This window comes from Bacillus rossius, chromosome 1 (assembly GCF_032445375.1).
Source record: "Bacillus rossius redtenbacheri isolate Brsri chromosome 1, Brsri_v3, whole genome shotgun sequence".
NCBI classification, from domain to species: domain Eukaryota; kingdom Metazoa; phylum Arthropoda; class Insecta; order Phasmatodea; family Bacillidae; genus Bacillus; species Bacillus rossius.
Window position 1 is genome coordinate 71,004,774 of NC_086330.1, and position 25,157 is coordinate 71,029,930.

Genomic DNA, 25,157 nt, shown 5'->3' on the forward strand with positions numbered 1-25,157 from the left:
TTAAGTTGAACTTTATTAGGTTTAACGATTTCAGTTAAATTTTGGCCAACAATACATATATAATGCATATTACCTTGAAGTACCTAAGTATTTTTTTTTTTGGCAGTTGCCATGTTCATTAAAGATTTAAGTATATTATTTTATTCATAAATATGTATAAACTTTTGATATTTGGTCTAGGGACCATAAAACGAAAAATGACACAAATTTTTATCGGATGTAACAATAATCACAGCAATATTTTTATGAGTGAATTTTGGTATGTAAGTTCCTATAATTATTAAAAACAACAACACTTAAATGAATGTCTTAACTGGGATTTGATCCTGGTTTATAATTCTTAGCACAAAATGAGAAGACACGGGAAATGCAAACGACTCGAATGCTTGTTAACACTCACGCGTTCACACAAAACCACTTGCCTCCCACCAACAGCACTACAACGAGCACGCGCTCTGGAAAACCAATGCAGTGGCTATTCAGCAGCTGTTTGCCGTGCAGACGAGCTGCGCCCAAGTCGAGCATTGAAAGATCACTGAACCGGAATGTTAAATAGCGTAGCGTAGCAGGTAGACTTTAACCGAGGCCACTCCTACTCACGAACACAAGACTTGCGATGTTATTTCGGTGACAACTTCCCTTCGAAACACTGTCGGGTCAGATTTTTTTTTAAAAATCCTATTTTAGCCTCTAGCTTGGCTATGAGACAGTCGGCAGTCAGGAGTTGAAAGGCAGGTATTTTCCATCTGCACAGTAGTAGCTGCACGGTGTCTGATCTGCACCAAGAGGCCAGCACCACACACGGAGACCATGTGCAGCAAGACTTCACTCGGGGCGGTATTGCTGATGTTATGTCTAGTCCTGGGTAGCGTCATGTTCGCGATTAGACAGCGCACGAGAGACGGACTGAGTGGTTTGTCTAGGAGAAGGCGAGGAGTGGTGTACGTCCAGGGATCCATACTGCAGGTACGTAATACCTTTGAATATATATACTGTATAGAAGTCGCGAGAGGATAGGATTTACTCTACGTTTTTCAGAAGCGTATAAGGAGCAGCTTGGGAACTTCACCGCTGCAGTGCGCTGCCGTAACGCCCTGTATCGTCTTAGTTGTTATTTACACGTTAGAGCGCAGAACTGTCGCCCGCTGTCATTCCCCGCACTCCCCACCTATCATCAAATATTGTCCTATTACAATATTTGCTATCATTCACTGCAGCTCATGGTTGTTGACCGGGAGGGGGAATAGGTGTTTGAACAGTTCGAGACTTGTCCGCTAGGGACCACCACAAGTCGATGCCCTAGAGATGGTGGCGATTGCGGCGGCGAATTAACCAACTACCTCAAAACCGTATTAGAAATTTTAACCTGGGTTGGCGACTTCTATACCGTATATATTCAAAGGTAATACTAAGTTAAATCAAATATTCTCTAAGGGACGGTGAAAATAATTCCTGAAATATTCCCTCTGACATGGAAAAAGTTAAATTGTCGAATTATATTTGCAAAGTTTATTGTGAAATTAATTTAAAAAATATATATTTTTTCTCCAAATAGTGATGTGACAAAAAACTTTTAAATATCAATAAAATTGATATTATGAACGTAAAAACTAATGAAATTTTTATATTTGTTACTTGCTATAATAAATGTATGTTAAAAATATTAAAAAAGAATAAATTGATACCTTTTTTCAAGGTAGTGAATAATTATATCCAGCAAAGATTTTTTAGGCTACTTATTCAGGGGTGCCCACAAGGGGGGGGGGGGGGTAACGACGCAGACTGCGTCATTAAAATTTCAGGGGGGGGGGGGTGGTTAAAAGACGAGAAAAATGTATATATTATTTACATAATTATAGCTTATAATGTGAAAATACGTTTCTGGTGCTTTTATAATTGAAAGGGATCTTGTAAATAAAATTAGCAGCCCCGAACTTTCCTCAACAAAAGCAGTTTGCCATCTGTCGGTTCAGGATGGAAATATTACCTGATATTGCCGCCGCCCGTCTCTCTGTGGGAGCTGAGGGGGAATATCTAGCGGGTTGCAGTGACGTGTATGTGGATTGAATGTCCGGTGGGCGCCAGGCTAGCCTGAACTAGACCATGAGATGAATCGTGGGTTCTTTCTGCCCCAGCGTGGTCCGCTAGATAAGTCGGCTTACGATGACGACGAACTTACTGTGTTGGTGCTGGATACGCCCTAAGCAATATAGGGGGTTGCATGCCTGGCTGATGGGATTACAAGAACACTGAAATTACACACGGGGACGTTTCTGAGTAACTTTATTAGTCGTTACTCACGAATGACAAGTTACGTTGGTACACGGTACAAGTTCCGGGTTACCCAATGAAAACACTAATTAATTATTACGCTACGATCTAACTCCGCGGCAGTCTTGCGGGTTAAAAGTTCACTGGAGGCGGCCAGTGCCGTATGTTACCATGGGGGGTCGCGTGATGGCGTTACGAAGCTTGGCGTTACAAATTATTCGCTCGTGATACCGGCAGGCATTTGCACGACATGTTAATTAAAAAGTTCACTGGAGACGGCCAGTACCGCAAGTGGAGCCAGTGGCGCAGTTGCACTCGATGCTCTTTAAGCCGGTCGGGATAGTCCCGGATCCGCGGAAAAAGGGCTCGGGGACACGTGGGCAGCTAATAAAAGGAAGTTTTGGGGTAATTACTCACATGGCAGAATGAGTGATCGTTGAATTCAAAGATGATGGCCGCTCACGGAACGTTAGTTGCGCCCCGGGCCTGAGCTTGGAGAAGACTGCCGGAAGATGGCCGCCGCGCGGGGTAGCTTCCGGGCTACCCCCACCACCCCGCGCCGCGCGCCAAGACACTTATATCACCTTACAACTATAAGTTTAAGTAAAAAAATCGTTCCAGGTACTTAATTACAAATTAGTATCTGGAAACTAATTGCTGAGGGCTTGATATATGACAAACTAGCAAGTAACTGTTTGAAAATATAAGTCAGTGGACGACTGTTGTTTACACGTAATTACACTGATGCGCATTGATTAACTAAGTAATTAAAGTGTTGGTGGTGATTGAAATTAACGGGACTGATCATTGTACTTATATTATGTTTATAAGTTATGCATCGAATTAGGTCCCGTGGCGGAGCTCTCACTTGACTCGTCCGGGGTTTGGAGAGGATGCGCTCCGAAAGGGCAACCTGCCACTGATCGGGTGAAACCGGCTTAAGGGTAGCGTCGGTACGACGTCAAACGCCCCCCCCTAGAGAAGCCCGGTTTTGCCGATTAGTCTCCGACGTCACTTGGTATCTTCAGCCAAATACAGCACTTGAACGTGTGCTGCATAGATATGGCGGCGCATGGGGACGCCGCCCCAATCCCTGCGATGTCAGCTGGGCCGGGAGGCGGCGTCGCGATGAACGAAGCGTTGGCGCACGGGGACGCTGCCTCAGTCCCTGCGAAGGCAGCGGGGCCGGGAGGCAACATCGCGGCGCATGGGGACGCCGCCCCAATCCCTGCGATGTCAGCTGGGCCGGGAGGCGGCGTCGCGATGAACGAAGCGGTGGCGCACGGGGACGCTGCCTCAGTCCCTGCGAAGGCAGCGGGGCCGGGAGGCAGCATCGCGGCGCATGGGGACGCCGCCCCAATCCCTGCGATGTCAGCTGGGCCGGGAGGCGGCGTCGCGATGAACGAAGCGTTGGCGCACGGGGACGCTGCCTCAGTCCCTGCGAAGGCAGCGGGGCCGGGAGGCAGCATCGCGGCGCATGGGGACGCCGCCCCAATCCCTGCGATGTCAGCTGGGCCGGGAGGCGGCGTCGCGATGAACGAAGCGGTGGCGCACGGGGACGCTGCCTCAGTCCCTGCGAAGGCAGCGGGGCCGGGAGGCAGCATCGCGGCGCATGGGGACGCCGCCCCAATCCCTGCGATGTCAGCTGGGCCGGGAGGCGGCGTCGCGATGAACGAAGCGTTGGCGCACGGGGACGCTGCCTCAGTCCCTGCGAAGGCAGCGGGGCCGGGAGGCAGCATCGCGGCGCATGGGGACGCCGCCCCAATCCCTGCGATGTCAGCTGGGCCGGGAGGCGGCGTCGCGATGAACGAAGCGGTGGCGCACGGGGACGCTGCCTCAGTCCCTGCGAAGGCAGCGGGGCCGGGAGGCAGCATCGCGGCGCATGGGGACGCCGCCCCAATCCCTGCGATGTCAGCTGGGCCGGGAGGCGGCGTCGCGATGAACGAAGCGGTGGCGCACGGGGACGCTGCCTCAGTCCCTGCGAAGGCAGCGGGGCCGGGAGGCAGCATCGCGGCGCATGGGGACGCCGCCCCAATCCCTGCGATGTCAGCTGGGCCGGGAGGCGGCGTCGCGACGCACGGCTCGCTGTCGTCTAGCACATAGTCCTGGAGCCACGTCGGCGGGTGGCGCTCCCGTCGTGGCCTTCCCGTAGCAATGCTTAGTGGCTCGTCTGGTTCCGTGATGACGGGGTTCGCGTCGGACATGTTCCCGTCAAGGTCCCTGAGCTCCGACGGCGTCGCCTCCGTAATTCGACACTGGCCTGACCAATCCCGGTCCGTTCCCCCTTGTAGGGCCACGTCGTGGGCGATGGAGCTCTCCCGGTTTGGGGAGTGTTCACGTCCGGCGGGTTCGCTGCGGGGCGACGCGACAGTGGCTGCCGGGTCGGGCGGCGGCGTTGCGGCGCCTGGCTCGCCGTCGTCGAGCACATAGTCCTGGAGCCACGTCGGAGGGTGGCGCTCCCGTCGTGGCCTATTCGTGCTCCGGCTGGAATCCCCGTCGGGGCCCATTTAGACCGTGGCCGGGTCGGATGGGGGGGTCCCGGGCGTTGGCGTCCCGGGGCCGGACGTGCCGAGCCGATTGTCCGTGCTGGTTCCCGGGCCGTCGCTTGGGCGTGTCACGCGGACTTCGCCTGTGGGACTCGTCATATTCCCGTCGGGGGCGCGGTCGGGGACACAGCCCCGACGCCGAGCAGGGCGGCGTCGTCTTCGGCGGGGGCGGTCTACTCTCTCGCCAGGCGACCCCTCGCCCCTCTGAGACGCGGGCCCAGCTCCGTGGCCTTCTTCGCCTGCCGTCGTGGGGGCGAAGCAGAGCCTCTTGGGGCGCGTGGTGCCCCGTTGAGCCCCTTGAGGGGTAACGGCCTGGTCCGGGGTTCCATTTGGGTTGGGGTGGGGCTCGTCCGCGGGGCCCATCCCATGCGGCGTCGGGCTCATGGTGGCCGGAGTTGTTTCATCGTCGTCTCGGGGTTCCACTGGGCCGTCGTCATCCGCTCCATCGGGCGGCGGGGCACCCGGTACGGCCGCTAGCCGGAGGTCGTCTCGATGAATTTTCCGGACATGGCGACCACCCAGGTTGATCCGGTACGAGGTCGCTCCCACGCGGCGTTGGACAACGTAGGGCCCCCGCCAACGGGGTGCGAGTCCGGCGCAGTAATTCCGCGGGGCGGTGGACAGCGGGTGGACCCGCACGAACACCAGGTCTCCCGTCCGTAGAGGGGGTGGTGCCCTGGTGGTCTGGGGGGTGATATGTTGGGTATACTGTTCCTGCTGTTGCCGGGCGGCATCATGTTCAGCTGTGCGCCGTTGGTCGCGTTCTCCCCCTCGCTCCTCGGGGTGGGGGACGCCGTGGGTGGCCCACTCGCCGGGCAGAGGGAGGTTGTGGCCCTGTACCATCTCCGCAGGTGTCATGCCGGTGGCGGCGTTCACGCGCCTCCGGACGCAGAAGAGCGCGTCGGCGACGTGGCTGTCCCACTGAGCATGATCGTCCCCGAGGCGGAGTCGTAGCTGGATCTTGAGCTCTTGGTTCCGGCGCTCAGTGGGGTTCGCCCTTGGATGGTAGGAGGGCGTCGTGTGGTGGTCGATGTGGGCCTCACGACACCAGTCCCTCCAACGTGCACCCAGGAACTGGCTGCCGTTGTCCGTCAGTGCGGATTGGGGGTAGCCCCAACGAGGAAGGAACTCGCGGGTCAGTAGGCCGATGATGGTTGCCGCCCGGGAGTTGCCGCAGGGGTAGGCCTCGGTCCACCTGGTGAACATGTCCGTGATGACGATCAGGAACCGTTTGCCACGTGGTGAGCGCGGGTAGGGCCCCATCACGTCGAGGGCGATGGTCTGGAATGGCGTCGACGGTAGGCGGGGTTGTTGTTGTTGCACCCCGTCCCCACGCCGAGCCTTGCGCTGCTGGCAGACCTCGCACCCCTTGATGTATTCACGGACGTCCCGAGCTACCCCGGGCCAGTGGTAGTACTGCCCGATGGCCCGGTGGGTCTGATCTGCCCCCGGATGTCCCGCGAGGTCGTGGTCATGGTGAAACAGCAACACGGCCTCGCGGGCCTCCGGTGGCACGTAGGTCCTCCATGTTCCCGTCGGGTCGGGAGACCTATTCATTATCCTGTCCCCTTGGAGGAGCCAGGTCGTCTGCCCCACTCTCTCGGCCGATTGCCGACGGCGGTGGGCATCAGGAGATCGCTGTTGGGCCTCTAAGACGCGGCGGTCTACGTCGGCGGCCGTGTTCGGAGGCGCGTCGTCCGTGGCCTCGCCTACGATGTTCTGAGCGTAGGCGGGTTGTTGGGCGCCTCGTGCCGTGGCGTAGTCTGGGGGCAGGACGTCTTCCCAGTCGTGGTCATCCACCACCCCTTCGCTGGTGTCGGGTTCACGGGAGAGCAGGTCGGGGAGCTGGTTCTCGACGCCGGGCACATGCTCAACGACGAAGTCGAAGGACTGTAGGAGCAGTGCCCAGCGGATCAGTTTCCCCTTCCGCCCCTGCATGGTATGCAGCCAGGTGAGGCAGCGGTTGTCCGTGCGGAGCGTAAACGGACGGCCCTCCAGGTGTGGGCGGTACTTCTTAATCGCCCACACGACGGCGAGACATTCCTGTTCGTTGCTGTGGTAGCGTGTTTCGGCTGCCCCAAACTTAGCGCTAGCATAGTCCACTATTTGCCGCTCCCCTTGGTCGTCGACCTGGAACAGTACAGCGCCGGTTCCGAGGGCGCTGGCGTCGGTCTGTAGGACCAAGGGCCGGTCAGGGTCTATGCGCGCTAGTGTGTGGCATCGGGTGAACTCCTGTTTTATCTCGTCGAAGGCCAGTTGGGCGGGCGGGGTCCATCGATAACGAGTCTGGGGCGACAACAAGTCTGTAAGCGGCGCGATCCGTTGCGAAAAATTAGGTATATAGTTTCGCAGCCAGTTGATAAGACCGACGAATTGCTGTAGCCGTTTGCGCGTGCGTGGCACTTCCGCTTCAGCTATCTGCCGGAGATGACCCGGTTGTGGCCTGTTGCCGTCCTCGCTAACTATGTGTCCCAGAAAATCGACTTCGGTCGCCCCAATGTGGCACTTTGCGGGATTAGCGGTCAAGTGATTGGTGGCCAGTCTCTCCATCACCAGCGCCAGATGTCGACAGTGGTCCTCCCACGACTCCGAGAACACGATGACGTCATCTAAGTATGCCAGGGCGAACTCCCCGATGTAGCCCTCCAGGACCCTGGTCATCATGGTCTGGAAGGTGGCTGGGGCGCACTTCAGTCCGAAGGGCATGGCTCGGAACTGGAATCGGCGTCCGTCGGGTACCGTGAACGCCGTTTTTTCCCGGTCCTCGCGCCGTATCGGCACCTGCCAGTAACCGGACTTTAAGTCTAGCGTGCTGAATACACACGCTTTCCCCAGTCCGGCCACGGCGGCCTCGACGCTGATTTGAGGGGGCGGGGCACTAACAGTGACGGCGTTCAGGGGGCGGAAGTCGACGCAGAACCGGTTCGTACCGTCCTTCTTGGAGGCCAGAACGACACAGGAGTTGTAGGCACTGTGTGATGGCTCGATAACGCCGCTCAGTAGCATCTCAGTGACTTGTTCTCGGATGGCTCGCTGTTCGTGGAAACCATAACCTCGTGGTGGGTCGTACACTGGTTGATCAGAGGTGGTCGGGATACGGTGTTCTGCCACCGTGGTGCGTCTCAACGGGCCTGTTGTCATGAAGACGCCCGGTCGTCCCGACAGCACTCGGTTTATGTCGGCCTGGTGTTGTGGAGGGACATTATGACGGATGTCGGCTAACGTCGTGATGGTGCCTTCCGGCACGGGCGTCTGTCCCATAGCGTAAGCCACGTAGCGTTCCGTCCGGCCCAGGTTGAGTCGGGCATGACGTAGCTCAAGCACGGCGTCCTGGTCAATTAACCACGGCATGCCCAGCACGACCTCCTCGTTCAGATCCTGCACTACAATGGCCTTTACCCTGGTGTCGAGCTCCCGTAGGCTTACCTTGATATCCGCGCGGCCGATCATCCGTCCGGTGTGGGCGGTGGTGGCCAGGCGTAGTTCGCCCTGCTCCGGGTGCATTGTGCCAGGCGGCACCAGGTTGGGGCGCACGAAGACCGCACTTGCTCCGGTGTCGATCAGTGCGGTGGCTGGGTGTCCGTTGACCTCCACGAGCACACGCATAAGACCGGCGGGCAGGCTGTGCAGTTGCCCCAGGGTCGGTAGGGGTTGATGGGCGCTCGGCGGGACAGCTGGTGCCACGGCCGGGGGACTCAGTAATGGTCCCCCCGGGGCCCGTTTCCCGACATGGTGGGGGCGAACGGGGGTGTCTGTCGCTGCGGGGGCGGGTCCGGTCGTGCTGTGGGTGGCGGTGGGCCGGGTGAGTCGTTCCTCCGGGGGCAGTCGTTGTGCCAATGGAACGTGCCGCGCGGGCAACCTAACCTGCACTGGGGGGCCCGGGCTTCGGTTACCCTAACGTCTGGCGCTCGTCCGGCTGTCCCGCGTGACTGCTCCTCGTGCCCGCGAACATCTTGCGTCGCCTGAGGCGGTGGGGGTAGTATCGAAGGTCGTCGCGGGGTCGTGGACGCCTGATGACGCTGGTTCCCGGCGCCGAGGTTGTTTTCCGTGGCCTGTGCTTGTCGAGCATAGTCCACGACGGACGTGGTTTGGTATAGCCGCATGAATGGCTGTAGGTCGTCCCTAAGCAGTTTGGTCACGACTGGCAGTGCTTGGGCGGGATCCTGGTTAGGCGAAATTCGCCGAAACAGCCTGATCTTATTGGCTACGAATGCCTCCGCATCTTCACCCTCTCGCTGTCTAACCCCATAAAACTGCGCCGAGCAGTCTATGAGTGGGCATCCGGTATCGAACCGGTGCGTAAAGCTGTCGGCGAATTCGGACCACGGCATTCCGAAGCGCCCCCACCTGGTCCACCAAGTCCGCGCCGCGCCGCGTAGCTGCCCGCTGGCCCTCTCCGCCCATTCGGCAGGGTGTGTGCCATTATGCGTTAGCCGCGATGTGCATTGTTCGAGAAACATGCTTGGGTCCTCGTGTGGGGCCCCTCCGAATTCGGGTAGCGACATCGCCTGGCCAGTGCTCGGTCGTGCGAGTGTGGTCACCGTGGCCCAGTCAGGTATGTACCGCGTGGTGTCTTGTAACTGGGGCACGTGTTCGGCGTGATTTGCCGCTGGGCAAACAGCCGTCGCTCCGGGCGCGGTGAGTCCGTTGTTAACTTGTGTCGTGGGTTCCGTTTTCCCCTTTCCACTTAGGAATTGTACCCAGGCGGGTTCCGGTCCGGTTAATAAATCCATATTAGCCGGTAATCCGCCGCCCTGGTATGACATGATGTCTAGTGTTAACACGTAACTTTCGTCTCGTATGCGTGGCCGTGTGATGACACGCACTGTACGTGCCTGTTTTGTTGCGTGTCCGCGTGCGCGCTACGCCGGGTCGCGAGCTAGGTGCCCGGACTGTCGCATATAACAGAGGCCGATAATGGTGGCAGCTGGAGCTGCGCGCGCCGATCCAAATCGTCGGTGGAAGGGGCTGCCGCGCCGGCTGTGTGAAGCGAAGAGCGAGAACGAACGGTGGGCAGGAGGAATGCCCGGAACACCGCACAAAGCAGAGAGCGAAACGGTCGCCGCGGAGTGGGGGTAGTGTGACGTCGCCCGCCCGCGTCGCACGTCCTGCTGGAATGTTGAATCTTGAGGGGGTGGGGGGTGGAAAAACCTTTGTCTGCCTTCCACGTCACGCCCGCGACTATTCGCCCTTCGCTTTCTAAAAATGGTCGTTCTCCGTCGTAATTTCCTACTTTTCCTGCGAATTTTTCGAATTTTTCTGATTTCGTTTTTCTTGTCACGCACCACGCAGGGGCGCCATTTGCCGCCGCCCGTCTCTCTGTGGGAGCTGAGGGGGAATATCTAGCGGGTTGCAGTGACGTGTATGTGGATTGAATGTCCGGTGGGCGCCAGGCTAGCCTGAACTAGACCATGAGATGAATCGTGGGTTCTTTCTGCCCCAGCGTGGTCCGCTAGATAAGTCGGCTTACGATGACGACGAACTTACTGTGTTGGTGCTGGATACGCCCTAAGCAATATAGGGGGTTGCATGCCTGGCTGATGGGATTACAAGAACACTGAAATTACACACGGGGACGTTTCTGAGTAACTTTATTAGTCGTTACTCACGAATGACAAGTTACGTTGGTACACGGTACAAGTTCCGGGTTACCCAATGAAAACACTAATTAATTATTACGCTACGATCTAACTCCGCGGCAGTCTTGCGGGTTAAAAGTTCACTGGAGGCGGCCAGTGCCGTATGTTACCATGGGGGGTCGCGTGATGGCGTTACGAAGCTTGGCGTTACAAATTATTCGCTCGTGATACCGGCAGGCATTTGCACGACATGTTAATTAAAAAGTTCACTGGAGACGGCCAGTACCGCAAGTGGAGCCAGTGGCGCAGTTGCACTCGATGCTCTTTAAGCCGGTCGGGATAGTCCCGGATCCGCGGAAAAAGGGCTCGGGGACACGTGGGCAGCTAATAAAAGGAAGTTTTGGGGTAATTACTCACATGGCAGAATGAGTGATCGTTGAATTCAAAGATGATGGCCGCTCACGGAACGTTAGTTGCGCCCCGGGCCTGAGCTTGGAGAAGACTGCCGGAAGATGGCCGCCGCGCGGGGTAGCTTCCGGGCTACCCCCACCACCCCGCGCCGCGCGCCAAGACACTTATATCACCTTACAACTATAAGTTTAAGTAAAAAAATCGTTCCAGGTACTTAATTACAAATTAGTATCTGGAAACTAATTGCTGAGGGCTTGATATATGACAAACTAGCAAGTAACTGTTTGAAAATATAAGTCAGTGGACGACTGTTGTTTACACGTAATTACACTGATGCGCATTGATTAACTAAGTAATTAAAGTGTTGGTGGTGATTGAAATTAACGGGACTGATCATTGTACTTATATTATGTTTATAAGTTATGCATCGAATTAGGTCCCGTGGCGGAGCTCTCACTTGACTCGTCCGGGGTTTGGAGAGGATGCGCTCCGAAAGGGCAACCTGCCACTGATCGGGTGAAACCGGCTTAAGGGTAGCGTCGGTACGACGTCAAAATGACCAAAATTATTATTAGAAAATCAGTTTTAATTAATGCAAAATGTGATAAAATATAATACTAAAAAAGTATAATATTATAAAATCATTGAGTAAATCATTGAGAAAATGGCATAAAAAATTTCGGGGGGGGGGGGGGACCATTAGGTTAGGGGGGGTGAGTCATAGTGTTTGGGGGGGGGGGGGGCACCTCTGACTTATTTACTGGTTTAGGTGGTAAAACACTGCAAAGCAGGTACACACATAAAACAGAAATACCTTTTAGTAATTTCCTTTACGAATTTTAAATAAACATGTCGTCAGTTATGAAGTGATACCGTGTAGGTGAAAAAGGTCTCGTTGTAACGAAATCAACATAGGTACATTGCTACGGTTTTCGAATGGTGGTACGCTTATTAGGTGTTCGGAAAGTTATTTAAACTTGATTTTAATACCGAAATATTACACTTGGTTGATTTAAGTGAGTAATAATATTCAGTTTGCACTAATACATTCCTAAATATAAGATGCTAGTGTTACTGTCATAATACATGATTACCTGGTTCTAAACTCTAACTGAATGAGGCATTTTCGTGAAATATTTGTGTTGCTAAAAATTCTAGCGGATGTGTCGACAGTTTGCATTTGGCCTGCAAGTGCCAACCGGCATCCCGAACAGAATGGTCAACATCAACGTGGGTCTGCAGGCTAACTACATGCTCCCCAGCAATGCTTCTCAGTTCCACCGCGCTAGGCGCTGCGACCGTGGTGCCGACCTGCGCGACACCTACACACAGATAGAGGAACTACTGGAGCAACAAGGCTTCTCCCCAGGGCGTGATTGCTTGCTGAGGAGCATATGTGAGGCCGCAGGCGCGCCATTTGCAGAGAGCCTTCTGGAGGAAATAGCACGCGTCATTCTCACGTAAGCAAAGCATTGTTGCTTTCTGCAGTGTATATTTATTTCATCTCATAATTAATGAACTAGTACAAAATTATGTTATATATTCTCATAATTTTATGTTATTTAATTTTTTTCGGCGAATTGGCGTAAACTCTAAACTATAGGTACTTAACCCAAAATTAAACATGGTGCACTCGCATATGAACTTCTTTTTTGAATACCACAGCTAATACGTGACTTCATAATAACAGCTGTATAAAAAAGAATATAAATTTTACTAATTAAATACGAAAAGAAAAAATAATAATATGGATGGCTACAGTAAACTTAATAGTAGTTAGGTATATGTTAAAAAATATCGACACTACTAATGCTTACATGCGGTAGCGTACATTCAGTGAAACGAATGATAGACCAATATAAATATAGATAGAGAACTGCTAATTATGTGGTTAAATCAGTAGTAGTATAAATCAGAGAAACTTTCAAGACACTGAAAGCCAATAATGATGACCCAAGGCTTACAGAAATGAGGTTGTCCTTTTAACAAGGCAGAAGTTATAAATGTCCATAATTAAAGGAAGACTTAGAATTAAGTATAAATTTTTTACAGGTACACAATTGTTTACTATATTGTCTGTAAATATATGTAAATATTCTATGTTAATATTATTATTAATACTGAGAAGCAGACAAATCTTTTAGTAAAGACTTTTATATCAAAGAAGAAAAAATGAAATTGTATTTATAATAAGTAGTATGTAAATGGGCATACTGGGACTGGCGCCGGCGCGTGGTGTGTGGTGTCGGTGTCCGCCATATTGGATTGTGACGTCACGGCGGCCATCTTGGATGGTTGTGACCTTGACCTTTGACCTTGACCTTGAATTTGATCCTCAAAATGTGTCAAAATCCGCCAAAATTGGGCAAAATTTGCCCAAAATTCCTCAAAAATCGCCAAAATTTCAATTTCTGTGAAAAAAAATTCCGCCAAAAAATCTCAAAAAATTCCACAATTCAAAAATTCCCGTTTTCGAGAGAAAAATTCCCGTTTCGAGGGAAAATTTCCCGTTTTTAGTCCTTAAAAATCCCAGCGGCTAGAAATGTCCATATGTAGGCTTAAGCATCCATGTCTACAGCCTACGATAAGCCTCTGACGTCATCATGGATTATGACGTCACCGTTGTAATTTCCGTTACGGCCGCCATCTTTAACTTTTTTATTTATTATCCGATTTTAATGAAATTTTTTTTTAAAATTATAAAAATATTCATTTAATAAAATTTCAATAAAATTTTTTTAAAAATCATACATTAACGACACGGAGCTCGGAGTCCTCGGTTCAAACCCGACGAGTGCAAAAAAAATAAAAATGGCGACCGATCCTTCCCCCCGCGGTGGCTGCAGGCATACTGACTCCCACCACTTTTTTTCAAAGCATATATATCGTCAGGTAGTATGACGTCATGTCCGCCATCTTGTCCTCGTCTGCTGGAAGCCATCATCAGTGTATCGTCGGCGAGAGTGCGCTGACGCCATGTTAGTTTTATTCTTATCCGCTAGAGTGCAGTAATCATTTATTATTGCTGTGACAACCGACATCTTGTCATTTGGCCGCCATCTTGAAAATCCGTAATTATTTAGCTAGAAATTCGGGAAAAATTCCAAAATTCATTAAATAAATTTGTAATCTATATACTGATTGATTAGGTCGACTAAGGTCCTTGGTACGATCTAGGACGATGCAAAAAAAAGGAAATATAACATCAATTTATCATAATAGTAACATGTTCGAAAATAAAAACACTGCAAGTTCTTTTACAAACATAATATTTATTACATAATTTCTATTTTACTACAGGATCACCTGCGAAGGTTAGCAATCTTACAAACATTTAGGTCCGCATAGGCGTGAAATGACTAATTCTTAGCTCCAATCGGTTTATACAAGACAGAGTCCAGCCAGATCCTTTACAGACATAGTCCTCCTCTTCTTGACAGAGTTTCTGGATACCTTGTTTAACAGTTTGCTTGATATCGTTAGAACTGTAAATTACTGCAGCCGATGTCTTGAATGCACACTTCTTCACTTTGTCATCGAACGGATAAGGCTTTCCATATATACAGTCCAACCACAAGTTATATTTCAAAGGTCCGTTTGTTGCTACGTCATCAGTAAGCTGATTGATTATGTCCTGTCTGATATCATCAAGAAAATTACAAATGTCCTTTGACTCACTTAACGTACTTGGATAATAGTAGTCTTTCAATGTTCCACGAAATGCAGACTGCGCCAAGTAGAAGCCATTATCGTTCACTTGTAATGCTCCGATCACAGTCTTATGTTTATTTTCATGTTCAGATGCCACAGCAATCGGTTGCTGCACATCAGTTTTTTTACTTGTACGCTCACGAGTCACCAATCTAAACTCAGGAGTCGTAATTGCTGCAGGTAGTTCAGCAGTAGGCGCACTGACTTCACCTTTACAGTTTATCGAATGTTGGCGCAAATTATCAATTCGAGTAAACCATTTATGACACTCGTCACAGCGAAACTTCATGCGAGAAGGATTCTTCGTACATTTACTCCTCTCATGTCTCCGTACATCATGTGCAAATGCAAACGTCATGTCGCAGTAGCCACAAGGATGCCTAGTTGAAGACAAACCCGAACCAGATGTCGCTGTTACTGCAACTGAATCATTTCCAGGCATACTCTTATGCACATCAATGCATCGCTGTTGTATAGAAACCTTTACTTTATGCCGCACTGCAGGTCCTTTACATGTCTCCAAGTGATGCTTCAAATTAGCATTTCTTGTAAATTGCTTGCGACACTTAATACAACCAAACATTTTACGATAAGGGTTCTTGGCACATTCTCTCTTCTCGTGTCGACGAGCATTGCTGATGTTTGAGAAAATCTTGTCACAGTAACGACATCGATGTTCGTTAGTTGACGATTCGCCATCCATTGAAGTCTCCATCGAGGGCGAAACAGCGTTCGTCGAGGTTTCCTGTACAGTCAGCACTACCGGCATTAAAGTCTCTTCTGCTGGTGGTATCACATCTGTTGAAATCCCCTCCAATGTTGACGTCATCGTTACCAACGGGATCTGCTCCTTCTCCGTCGTAGCTGTCGTCAAGGTTCCCGTAGTCGATGGTACAACCTCCGAGTTCGACGTTAAAGACGGTAAAGATGCCATCGAGGTCTCAAGAACAGGTAATTACGCGATTTATGCACCAGATTAAACAATCTAGGTGATCCTTACACCGCCGTCGTCAGAAACAAACTGAGCGTCCTGCTGTCTAGGACTCGCTTATATACATGCACCGGATGGAATAATACGCTAGTCAAATCAAGAACAATTTATTATAATACTAGAGTCAAAACAACATTAAAAAAATAGAAGCACCATCAAAAAAAAAAGGAAGCACACTTGGAAGCACCGACAACGAAAAGGCAGCACATTTGGAAGCACCGACAACGAAAAGGCAGCACATTTGGAAGCACCGACAACGAAAAAGGCAGCACCATCATCGAAAAGGCCGCACATTTGTCATTGGCTCCAATATTCATTGGCTCCAATATTCATTGGCTCCAATATTCATTGGCTCCAATATTCATTGGTTCCATCAGTCTATTGATTCTATCAGTCTAGTGACTCCAACAGTCATTGACACCAACGGCCTTTTTCTTCATCAGCTCCAATGATATTTGGCTAGAATGCTACGAGTCTAAGAGACCATGAGACTACAATTCTACGAGTGTACAAGACTCCTCCAACTACCTTCAAGTGTATAAAGCTCCAAATGCTCCAACAGCTCCAACACACAATGTACGCGCAATACATGCAATTTACACGCAATAAATGTAATGATTACACAGTACACACACACACAGGAAACGGAACGTACACACAGTACACACAGGAAACGGAACGTACACACAGTACACACAGGAAATGGAACGTACACACAGTACACACACAGGGAACGGAACGTACACACAGTACACACAGGAAACGGAACGTACACACAGTACACACAGGGAACGGAACGTACACACAGTACACACAGGAAACGGAACGTACACACAGTACACACAGGAAACGGAACGTACACACAGTACACACAGGAAACGGAACGAACACGTAATATTCACGCAATTGACACACAGTACACGCAGAGTACACGCAATTTACGCAAAGTACACCCAATGTACGCAATGTACGCAATATATATGTAATGTACACACAATGACTACGCTTCGTTCGCGCAGGACAAGCATTTAATGAAAACGAAGCACGTTTGGACGGAAATTCTATAAAACGAAAGCTCATTTAACGAAAAGGAGGCGCATTCTCTCGTTCATTCAACTTGGTAGGATACGATCTTCAATGATAAGTTAGGATATAATCTCTCCAACAGTCTATGAATCCAACAGTTTATATTTCCATTAGCCATCGACTCCAACAGTCATTGACTCCAACAGTCATTGACTCCAACAGTCATTGGCTCCAACAGTCATTGCCTCCAACAGACATTGTCTCCAACGGCCTTTTGGTTCATCAGCTCCAATGATATTTGGTTAGAATGCTACGACTCTAAGAGACTATGGGACTACAATTCTACGAGTGTACAAGACTCCTCCAACTACCTTCAAGCGTACAAAGCTCCAACTACTTCAGCAGCATTATGTTATAATAGTACAAGGCTACTTGACTACGAAGCTACAAGTCTACATGGCTCCAATTGCGGCATCTGTCTTCGTCTGAATTTTCTCTTTGACTCCAACTCCGCCCGCCAGCATCTCTTCGATCTGCACCTCGATTATGTTATAATAGTACAAGGCTACTTGACTACGAAGCTACAAGTCTACAAGGCTCCAATTACGGCATCTGTCTTCGGCTGAATTTTCTCTTTGGCTCCAACTGCTACAGCAGCATTATGTTATAATAGTACAAGGCTACTTGACTACGAAGCTACACATCTACAAGGCTCCAATTATCACATCTGTCTTCGTCAGCATTTTCTCTTTTGCTCCCACTGCTCCAACAGCATTATGTTATATGATTCCATGGATACTTTGTTACATAGCTACTGGTCTACGAGGTTCCAATGCATCATGTTTACGAAGCTTCCAGAACACAGGGTTACGAGACTGCGAGGCTACAGGACTACGAAGCTTCCAGGACACGAGGCTACATGGCTACGAGACTACATGACTCTAACTGATTACAATAGCACCACTCAGTGGTGAGAGTTAGGTTATCTCATGCAAAAGTACTTTATGCATGTAGTTCTGCTTTTCAACAACAGATGTCGCCACATGTTGCTTGCAGGTAAATAATATTTAGTTCTTTTATGCGGGATGCGGGATGCTCACTAACGATCGCAAAAGAAGGATGGCTTCGCTAGACTCCAAGGAAAAGGAAGTTCGTCTTACATGTTGGTGCTCCACAGATGTCTCATGGCGTAATATTAATTTGACTGAGTAATGATATTTGTCAATTCCACCTGATAAAAATATTGCAAGTTTTGATTTAGTAGCAGAAATTATCGAATTAAATGTAACTCCAATTAAAATGACATGTCTCAATAGACAAAAAAAAATCCATGCAGAGAGTGGTTCCTCAGAATAGTCAGAAACACTTGAAGAAACCACAGGAATGATTGCAAGAACACGGGAAAAACCATCAAATTATTGACATTAATAATCAGGAGCACACGGAGAAAACCATCATAATATTGGCAAGAATAATCAGGAGCACACGGAGAAAACCATCATAATATTGACCAGATTAATCAGAAGTGCTCGGAGAAAACCACCACATGTTTTCCTTGATATCATAAAATTACAGGAAAAAAATATTTAAAAAAAATAAAAATTAATAAAAAATAAAAAAAATAAAAAAATGCATAAATTTCTGGCTTGTACAAGAATTCTATCTTTGCTCAACAATGATAAGTTTACAAGCTAGCAGAAACTGTTTATGCATTTTTTTATTTTTTTTATTTTTTTATTAATTTTTATTTTTTTTAAATATTTTTTTCCTGTAATTTTATGATATCAAGGAAAACATGTGGTGGTTTTCTCCGAGTACTTCTGATTAATCTGGTCAATATTATGATGGTTTTCTCCGTGTGCTCCTGATTATTCTTGCCAATATTATTATGGTTTTCTCCGTGTGCTCCTGATTATTAATGTCAATAATTTGATGGTTTCTCCCGTGTTCTTGCAATCATTCCTGTGGTTTCTTCAAGTGTTTCTGACTATTCTGAGGAACCACTCTCTGCATGGATTTTTTTTTGTGTATTGAGACATGTCATTTTAATTGGAGTTACATTTAATTCGATAATTTCTGCTACTAAATCAAAACTTGCAATATTTTTATCAGGTGGAATTGACAAATATCATTACTCAGTCAAATTAATATTACGCCATGAGACATCTGTGGAGCACCAACATGTAAGACGAACTTCCTTTTCCTTGGAGTCTAGCGAAGCCATCCTTCTTTTGCGATCGTTAGTGAGCATCCCGCATCCCGCATAAAAGAACTAAATATTATTTACCTGCAAGCAACATGTGGCGACATCTGTTGTTGAAAAGCAGAACTACATGCATAAAGTACTTTTGCATGAGATAACCTAACTCTCACCACTGAGTGGTGCTATTGTAATCAGTTAGAGTCATGTAGTCTCGTAGCCATGTAGCCTCGTGTCCTGGAAGCTTCGTAGTCCTGTAGCCTCGCAGTCTCGTAACCCTGTGTTCTGGAAGCTTCGTAAACATGATGCATTGGAACCTCGTAGACCAGTAGCTATGTAACAAAGTATCCATGGAATCATATAACATAATGCTGTTGGAGCAGTGGGAGCAAAAGAGAAAATGCTGACGAAGACAGATGTGATAATTGGAGCCTTGTAGATGTGTAGCTTCGTAGTCAAGTAGCCTTGTACTATTATAACATAATCGAGGTGCAGATCGAAGAGATGCTGGCGGGCGGAGTTGGAGTCAAAGAGAAAATTCAGACGAAGACAGATGCCGCAATTGGAGCCATGTAGACTTGTAGCTTCGTAGTCAAGTAGCCTTGTACTATTATAACATAATGCTGCTGAAGTAGTTGGAGCTTTGTACGCTTGAAGGTAGTTGGAGGAGTCTTGTACACTCGTAGAATTGTAGTCCCATAGTCTCTTAGAGTCGTAGCATTCTAACCAAATATCATTGGAGCTGATGAACCAAAAGGCCGTTGGAGACAATGTCTGTTGGAGGCAATGACTGTTGGAGCCAATGACTGTTGGAGTCAATGACTGTTGGAGTCAATGACTGTTGGAGTCGATGGCTAATGGAAATATAAACTGTTGGATTCATAGACTGTTGGAGAGATTATATCCTAACTTATCATTGAAGATCGTATCCTACCAAGTTGAATGAACGAGAGAATGCGCCTCCTTTTCGTTAAATGAGCTTTCGTTTTATAGAATTTCCGTCCAAACGTGCTTCGTTTTCATTAAATGCTTGTCCTGCGCGAACGAAGCGTAGTCATTGTGTGTACATTACATATATATTGCGTACATTGCGTACATTGGGTGTACTTTGCGTAAATTGCGTGTACTCTGCGTGTACTGTGTGTCAATTGCGTGAATATTACGTGTTCGTTCCGTTTCCTGTGTGTACTGTGTGTACGTTCCGTTTCCTGTGTGTACTGTGTGTACGTTCCGTTTCCTGTGTGTACTGTGTGTACGTTCCGTTCCCTGTGTGTACTGTGTGTACGTTCCGTTTCCTGTGTGTACTGTGTGTACGTTCCGTTCCCTGTGTGTGTACTGTGTGTACGTTCCATTTCCTGTGTGTACTGTGTGTACGTTCCGTTTCCTGTGTGTACTGTGTGTACGTTCCGTTTCCTGTGTGTGTGTGTACTGTGTAATCATTACATTTATTGCGTGTAAATTGCATGTATTGCGCGTACATTGTGTGTTGGAGCTGTTGGAGCATTTGGAGCTTTATACACTTGAAGGTAGTTGGAGGAGTCTTGTACACTCGTAGAATTGTAGTCTCATGGTCTCTTAGACTCGTAGCATTCTAGCCAAATATCATTGGAGCTGATGAAGAAAAAGGCCGTTGGTGTCAATGACTGTTGGAGTCACTAGACTGATAGAATCAATAGACTGATGGAACCAATGAATATTGGAGCCAATGAATATTGGAGCCAATGAATATTGGAGCCAATGAATATTGGAGCCAATGACAAATGTGCGGCCTTTTCGATGATGGTGCTGCCTTTTTCGTTGTCGGTGCTTCCAAATGTGCTGCCTTTTCGTTGTCGGTGCTTCCAAATGTGCTGCCTTTTCGTTGTCGGTGCTTCCAAGTGTGCTTCCTTTTTTTTTTGATGGTGCTTCTATTTTTTTAATGTTGTTTTGACTCTAGTATTATAATAAATTGTTCTTGATTTGACTAGCGTATTATTCCATCCGGTGCATGTATATAAGCGAGTCCTAGACAGCAGGACGCTCAGTTTGTTTCTGACGACGGCGGTGTAAGGATCACCTAGATTGTTTAATCTGGTGCATAAATCGCGTAATTACCTGTTCTTGAGACCTCGATGGCATCTTTACCGTCTTTAACGTCGAACTCGGAGGTTGTACCATCGACTACGGGAACCTTGACGACAGCTACGACGGAGAAGGAGCAGATCCCGTTGGTAACGATGACGTCAACATTGGAGGGGATTTCAACAGATGTGATACCACCAGCAGAAGAGACTTTAATGCCGGTAGTGCTGACTGTACAGGAAACCTCGACGAACGCTGTTTCGCCCTCGATGGAGACTTCAATGGATGGCGAATCGTCAACTAACGAACATCGATGTCGTTACTGTGACAAGATTTTCTCAAACATCAGCAATGCTCGTCGACACGAGAAGAGAGAATGTGCCAAGAACCCTTATCGTAAAATGTTTGGTTGTATTAAGTGTCGCAAGCAATTTACAAGAAATGCTAATTTGAAGCATCACTTGGAGACATGTAAAGGACCTGCAGTGCGGCAGAAAGTAAAGGTTTCTATACAACAGCGATGCATTGATGTGCATAAGAGTATGCCTGGAAATGATTCAGTTGCAGTAACAGCGACATCTGGTTCGGGTTTGTCTTCAACTAGGCATCCTTGTGGCTACTGCGACATGACGTTTGCATTTGCACATGATGTACGGAGACATGAGAGGAGTAAATGTACGAAGAATCCTTCTCGCATGAAGTTTCGCTGTGACGAGTGTCATAAATGGTTTACTCGAATTGATAATTTGCGCCAACATTCGATAAACTGTAAAGGTGAAGTCCTTGCGCCTACTGCTGAACTACCTGCAGCAATTACGACTCCTGAGTTTAGATTGGTGACTCGTGAGCGTACAAGTAAAAAAACTGATGTGCAGCAACCGATTGCTGTGGCATCTGAACATGAAAATAAACATAAGACTGTGATCGGAGCATTACAAGTGAACGATAATGGCTTCTACTTGGCGCAGTCTGCATTTCGTGGAACATTGAAAGACTACTATTATCCAAGTACGTTAAGTGAGTCAAAGGACATTTGTAATTTTCTTGATGATATCAGACAGGACATAATCAATCAGCTTACTGATGACGTAGCAACAAACGGACCTTTGAAATATAACTTGTGGTTGGACTGTATATATGGAAAGCCTTATCCGTTCGATGACAAAGTGAAGAAGTGTGCATTCAAGACATCGGCTGCAGTAATTTACAGTTCTAACGATATCAAGCAAACTGTTAAACAAGGTATCCAGAAACTCTGTCAAGAAGAGGAGGACTATGTCTGTAAAGGATCTGGCTGGACTCTGTCTTGTATAAACCGATTGGAGCTAAGAATTAGTCATTTCACGCCTATGCGGACCTAAATGTTTGTAAGATTGCTAACCTTCGCAGGTGATCCTGTAGTAAAATAGAAATTATGTAATAAATATTATGTTTGTAAAAGAACTTGCAGTGTTTTTATTTTCGAACATGTTACTATTATGTTAAATTGATGTTATATTTCCTTTTTTTTGCATCGTCCTAGATCGTACCAAGGACCTTAGTCGACCTAATCAATCAGTATATAGATTACAAATTTATTTAATGAATTTTGGAATTTTTCCCGAATTTCTAGCTAAATAATTACGGATTTTCAAGATGGCGGCCAAATGACAAGATGTCGGGTGTCACAGCAATAATAAATGATTACTGCACTCTAGCGGATAAGAATTAAACTAACATGGCGTCAGCGCACTCTCGCCGACGATACACTGATGATGGCTTCCAGCAGACGAGGACAAGATGGCGGACATGACGTCATACTACCTGACGATATATATGCTTTGAAAAAAAGTGGTGGGAGTCAGTATGCCTGCAGCCACCGCGGGGGGAAGGATCGGTCGCCATTTTTATTTTTTTTGCACTCGTCGGGTTTGAACCGAGGACTCCGAGCTCCGTGTCGTTAATGTATGATTTTTAAAAAAATTTTATTGAAATTTTATTAAATGAATATTTTTATAATTTTAAAAAAAAATTTCATTAAAATCGGATAATAAATAAAAAAGTTAAAGATGGCGGCCGTAACGGAAATTACAACGGTGACGTCATAATCCATGATGACGTCAGAGGCTTATCGTAGGCTGTAGACATGGATGCTTAAGCCTACATATGGACATTTCTAGCCGCTGGGATTTTTAAGGACTAAAAACGGGAAATTTTCCCTCGAAACGGGAATTTTTCTCTCGAAAACGGGAATTTTTGAATTGTGGAATTTTTTGAGATTTTTTGGCGGAATTTTTTTTCACAGAAATTGAAATTTTGGCGATTTTTGAGGAATTTTGGGCAAATTTTGCCCAATTTTGGCGGATTTTGACACATTTTGAGGATCAAATTCAAGGTCAAGGTCAAAGGTCAAGGTCACAACCATCCAAGATGGCCGCCGTGACGTCACAATCCAATATGGCGGACACCGACACCACACACCACGCGCCGGCGCCAGTCCCAGTATGCCCATTTACATACTACTATAATATTTAAGTAAATCTACAAGTATAATATATTTAGTAGTATAGTAAATATTAATGAGTTAAATTTAATCTTTGTTTGGAATTTAAACAACAATTCTATTATCTGTTGGCTAAGTTTTAAATGACATTTAGACTATAAAATTGGGTGTTTTGGCAATACATTAGCACTTGAACATGCTTAAAAGATGTATATAACTTGTATCTGATTTCGCCATTTTAGCTTGTAATACCACATTTTAGACCAACCCAGGTTTTATTCCGGGTGGGTGTGTGGAGTGATTGAAGACTTTAGGGGATAGCACAAAAATGTAATTTGATATTCTAAAAAAATTTTTTGAGTGTTTCTTGCTAGTATCTCTGTTAAAACACTATTGGTGACATGCTGTAGGCCTTCGTGGGACCCTTCAGCAGCTGAAGGAATAGAGATGGGTGAACAGTACTTCAGGGCGGAGCTGTTAGGGAGAACCAACGGCAGTTGTCACAAGGAGTTCCCAGCCTGCAACATCACTCCCCTGCAACTAGTGTCGGACTTCGTCATGTGACTACATCTTTCAATATGTGAGCGACCACTTTCTCAAAGTGGAGCACTTGGGCAGAGGCAAGCAGATGTCACAAATAGTTCCCAGCCTGCAAAGGCACATCCCTGCAGCTGGTGTTGGACTTCATTCTGTGACCACATCTTTCAGTATGTGAGCAACCACTTCGTCAATGTCAGTTGCCTCAAGGAGTTTCTAGCCTGCAACATCACTTCCCTGAAAATGTAACTATGTAGTAACTATGTTTTCACGAAACTTTGACGTGTTGGCATTCTCGTACCACACTTATTCGAAAATCCTACATGTGTAATCTGACTAAATATTTTCTATACAGCTGCTCCCATGGCTCTGAGATTGAAGGAACACTAGAACTGGAATATAAATTGGCTTAACTATAGTTATTAATTGGTTGTGTTTCAAAGTAATGCTAGATTTTAACTTTTTATAACTACTATTTCCAAACATTGGCAATATTTAGGCGTTGATATTATAAATTATTTTTAATGTTAACTCTTCTAAATATGTCGCTGAACCAGACAATACTGTTTATGTTTTTGTATCATGTTGACAAATAAACGATTCAAAAAAGTATATTTGTATTTACTCTTCATATAATTTAATTTGCACAAGTCAGCATTAGAAAATTTATATTGTAATTCTGTTAATATTTTTTTTTCGGATTTTAACAATCCATATCGATGTCCTATTCTCCAAAATTTATAAAGGAATAAAAATTAATTTCATTAATTATGTTGGAGCTTTAATAAATATAAATTATTAAAAATAGCAATTTTATTTGTAATCTAAAATTAAATATTAATAGAAGAAATATATGTTCCCAATATTCCTCTAAAATATATTCAGAATTACTTACATTAAAACTGAGAATTTCTTAGCAATATTTTCGAGTTAAGAAACATTTAATTTAAATTCCTATTTAATACATCAGAGATAAAACATCGTTTTTTTGAAGATAACTTGTCTTTTATTTAAAGTATGTGCTTAGTGATGAATGAATACTTTAGAATTAAAATTATAATAATAAATTACCCCCAACTTTTAACTGTACCGTAATCGTAATTATTTTAAATGTTAAACGGTTATTAGAATTTTAATAATAGCTAATTTATGTATTAAAATTAATTAGCTCAACGGAAACCACTGTCTTCGGTTATCATACGTTGATAATACGCAATATAAATAAAGTAAAAACGCTTTTCAAGCTCTTTTAATCGTCAGTATTACATTTATTAGCGTATTAAAACTATTACTATAAAAACATTGGCTTAGCAAGGAAATACAAATTGTAGATTAATTATAT

The 25,157-nt window shown here is 46.9% G+C and overlaps 1 protein-coding gene across 3 annotated transcripts; it reads left to right on the forward strand.

Annotated features, from left to right (window-relative positions):
* Nucleotides 1-564: 564 nt before the first annotated feature.
* Nucleotides 565-24,426, forward strand: LOC134529153 (uncharacterized). Of its 3 annotated transcripts, none has more exons than XM_063362930.1 (3): nt 565-966; nt 11,966-12,267; nt 23,689-24,425. In XM_063362930.1, exons 1-3 carry the CDS (start codon nt 811-813, stop codon nt 23,840-23,842), a joined length of 612 nt encoding a protein of 203 aa, XP_063219000.1. In that variant the 5' UTR covers nt 565-810; the 3' UTR covers nt 23,843-24,425. The 3 variants fall into 3 exon arrangements, with proteins under 3 accessions (XP_063219000.1, XP_063219010.1, XP_063219020.1); XM_063362940.1 differs by having other exon boundaries at nt 11,981-12,267; XM_063362950.1 differs by having other exon boundaries at nt 572-966; nt 12,050-12,267; nt 23,689-24,426.
* The last annotated feature ends 731 nt before the right edge of the window (nt 24,427-25,157 follow it).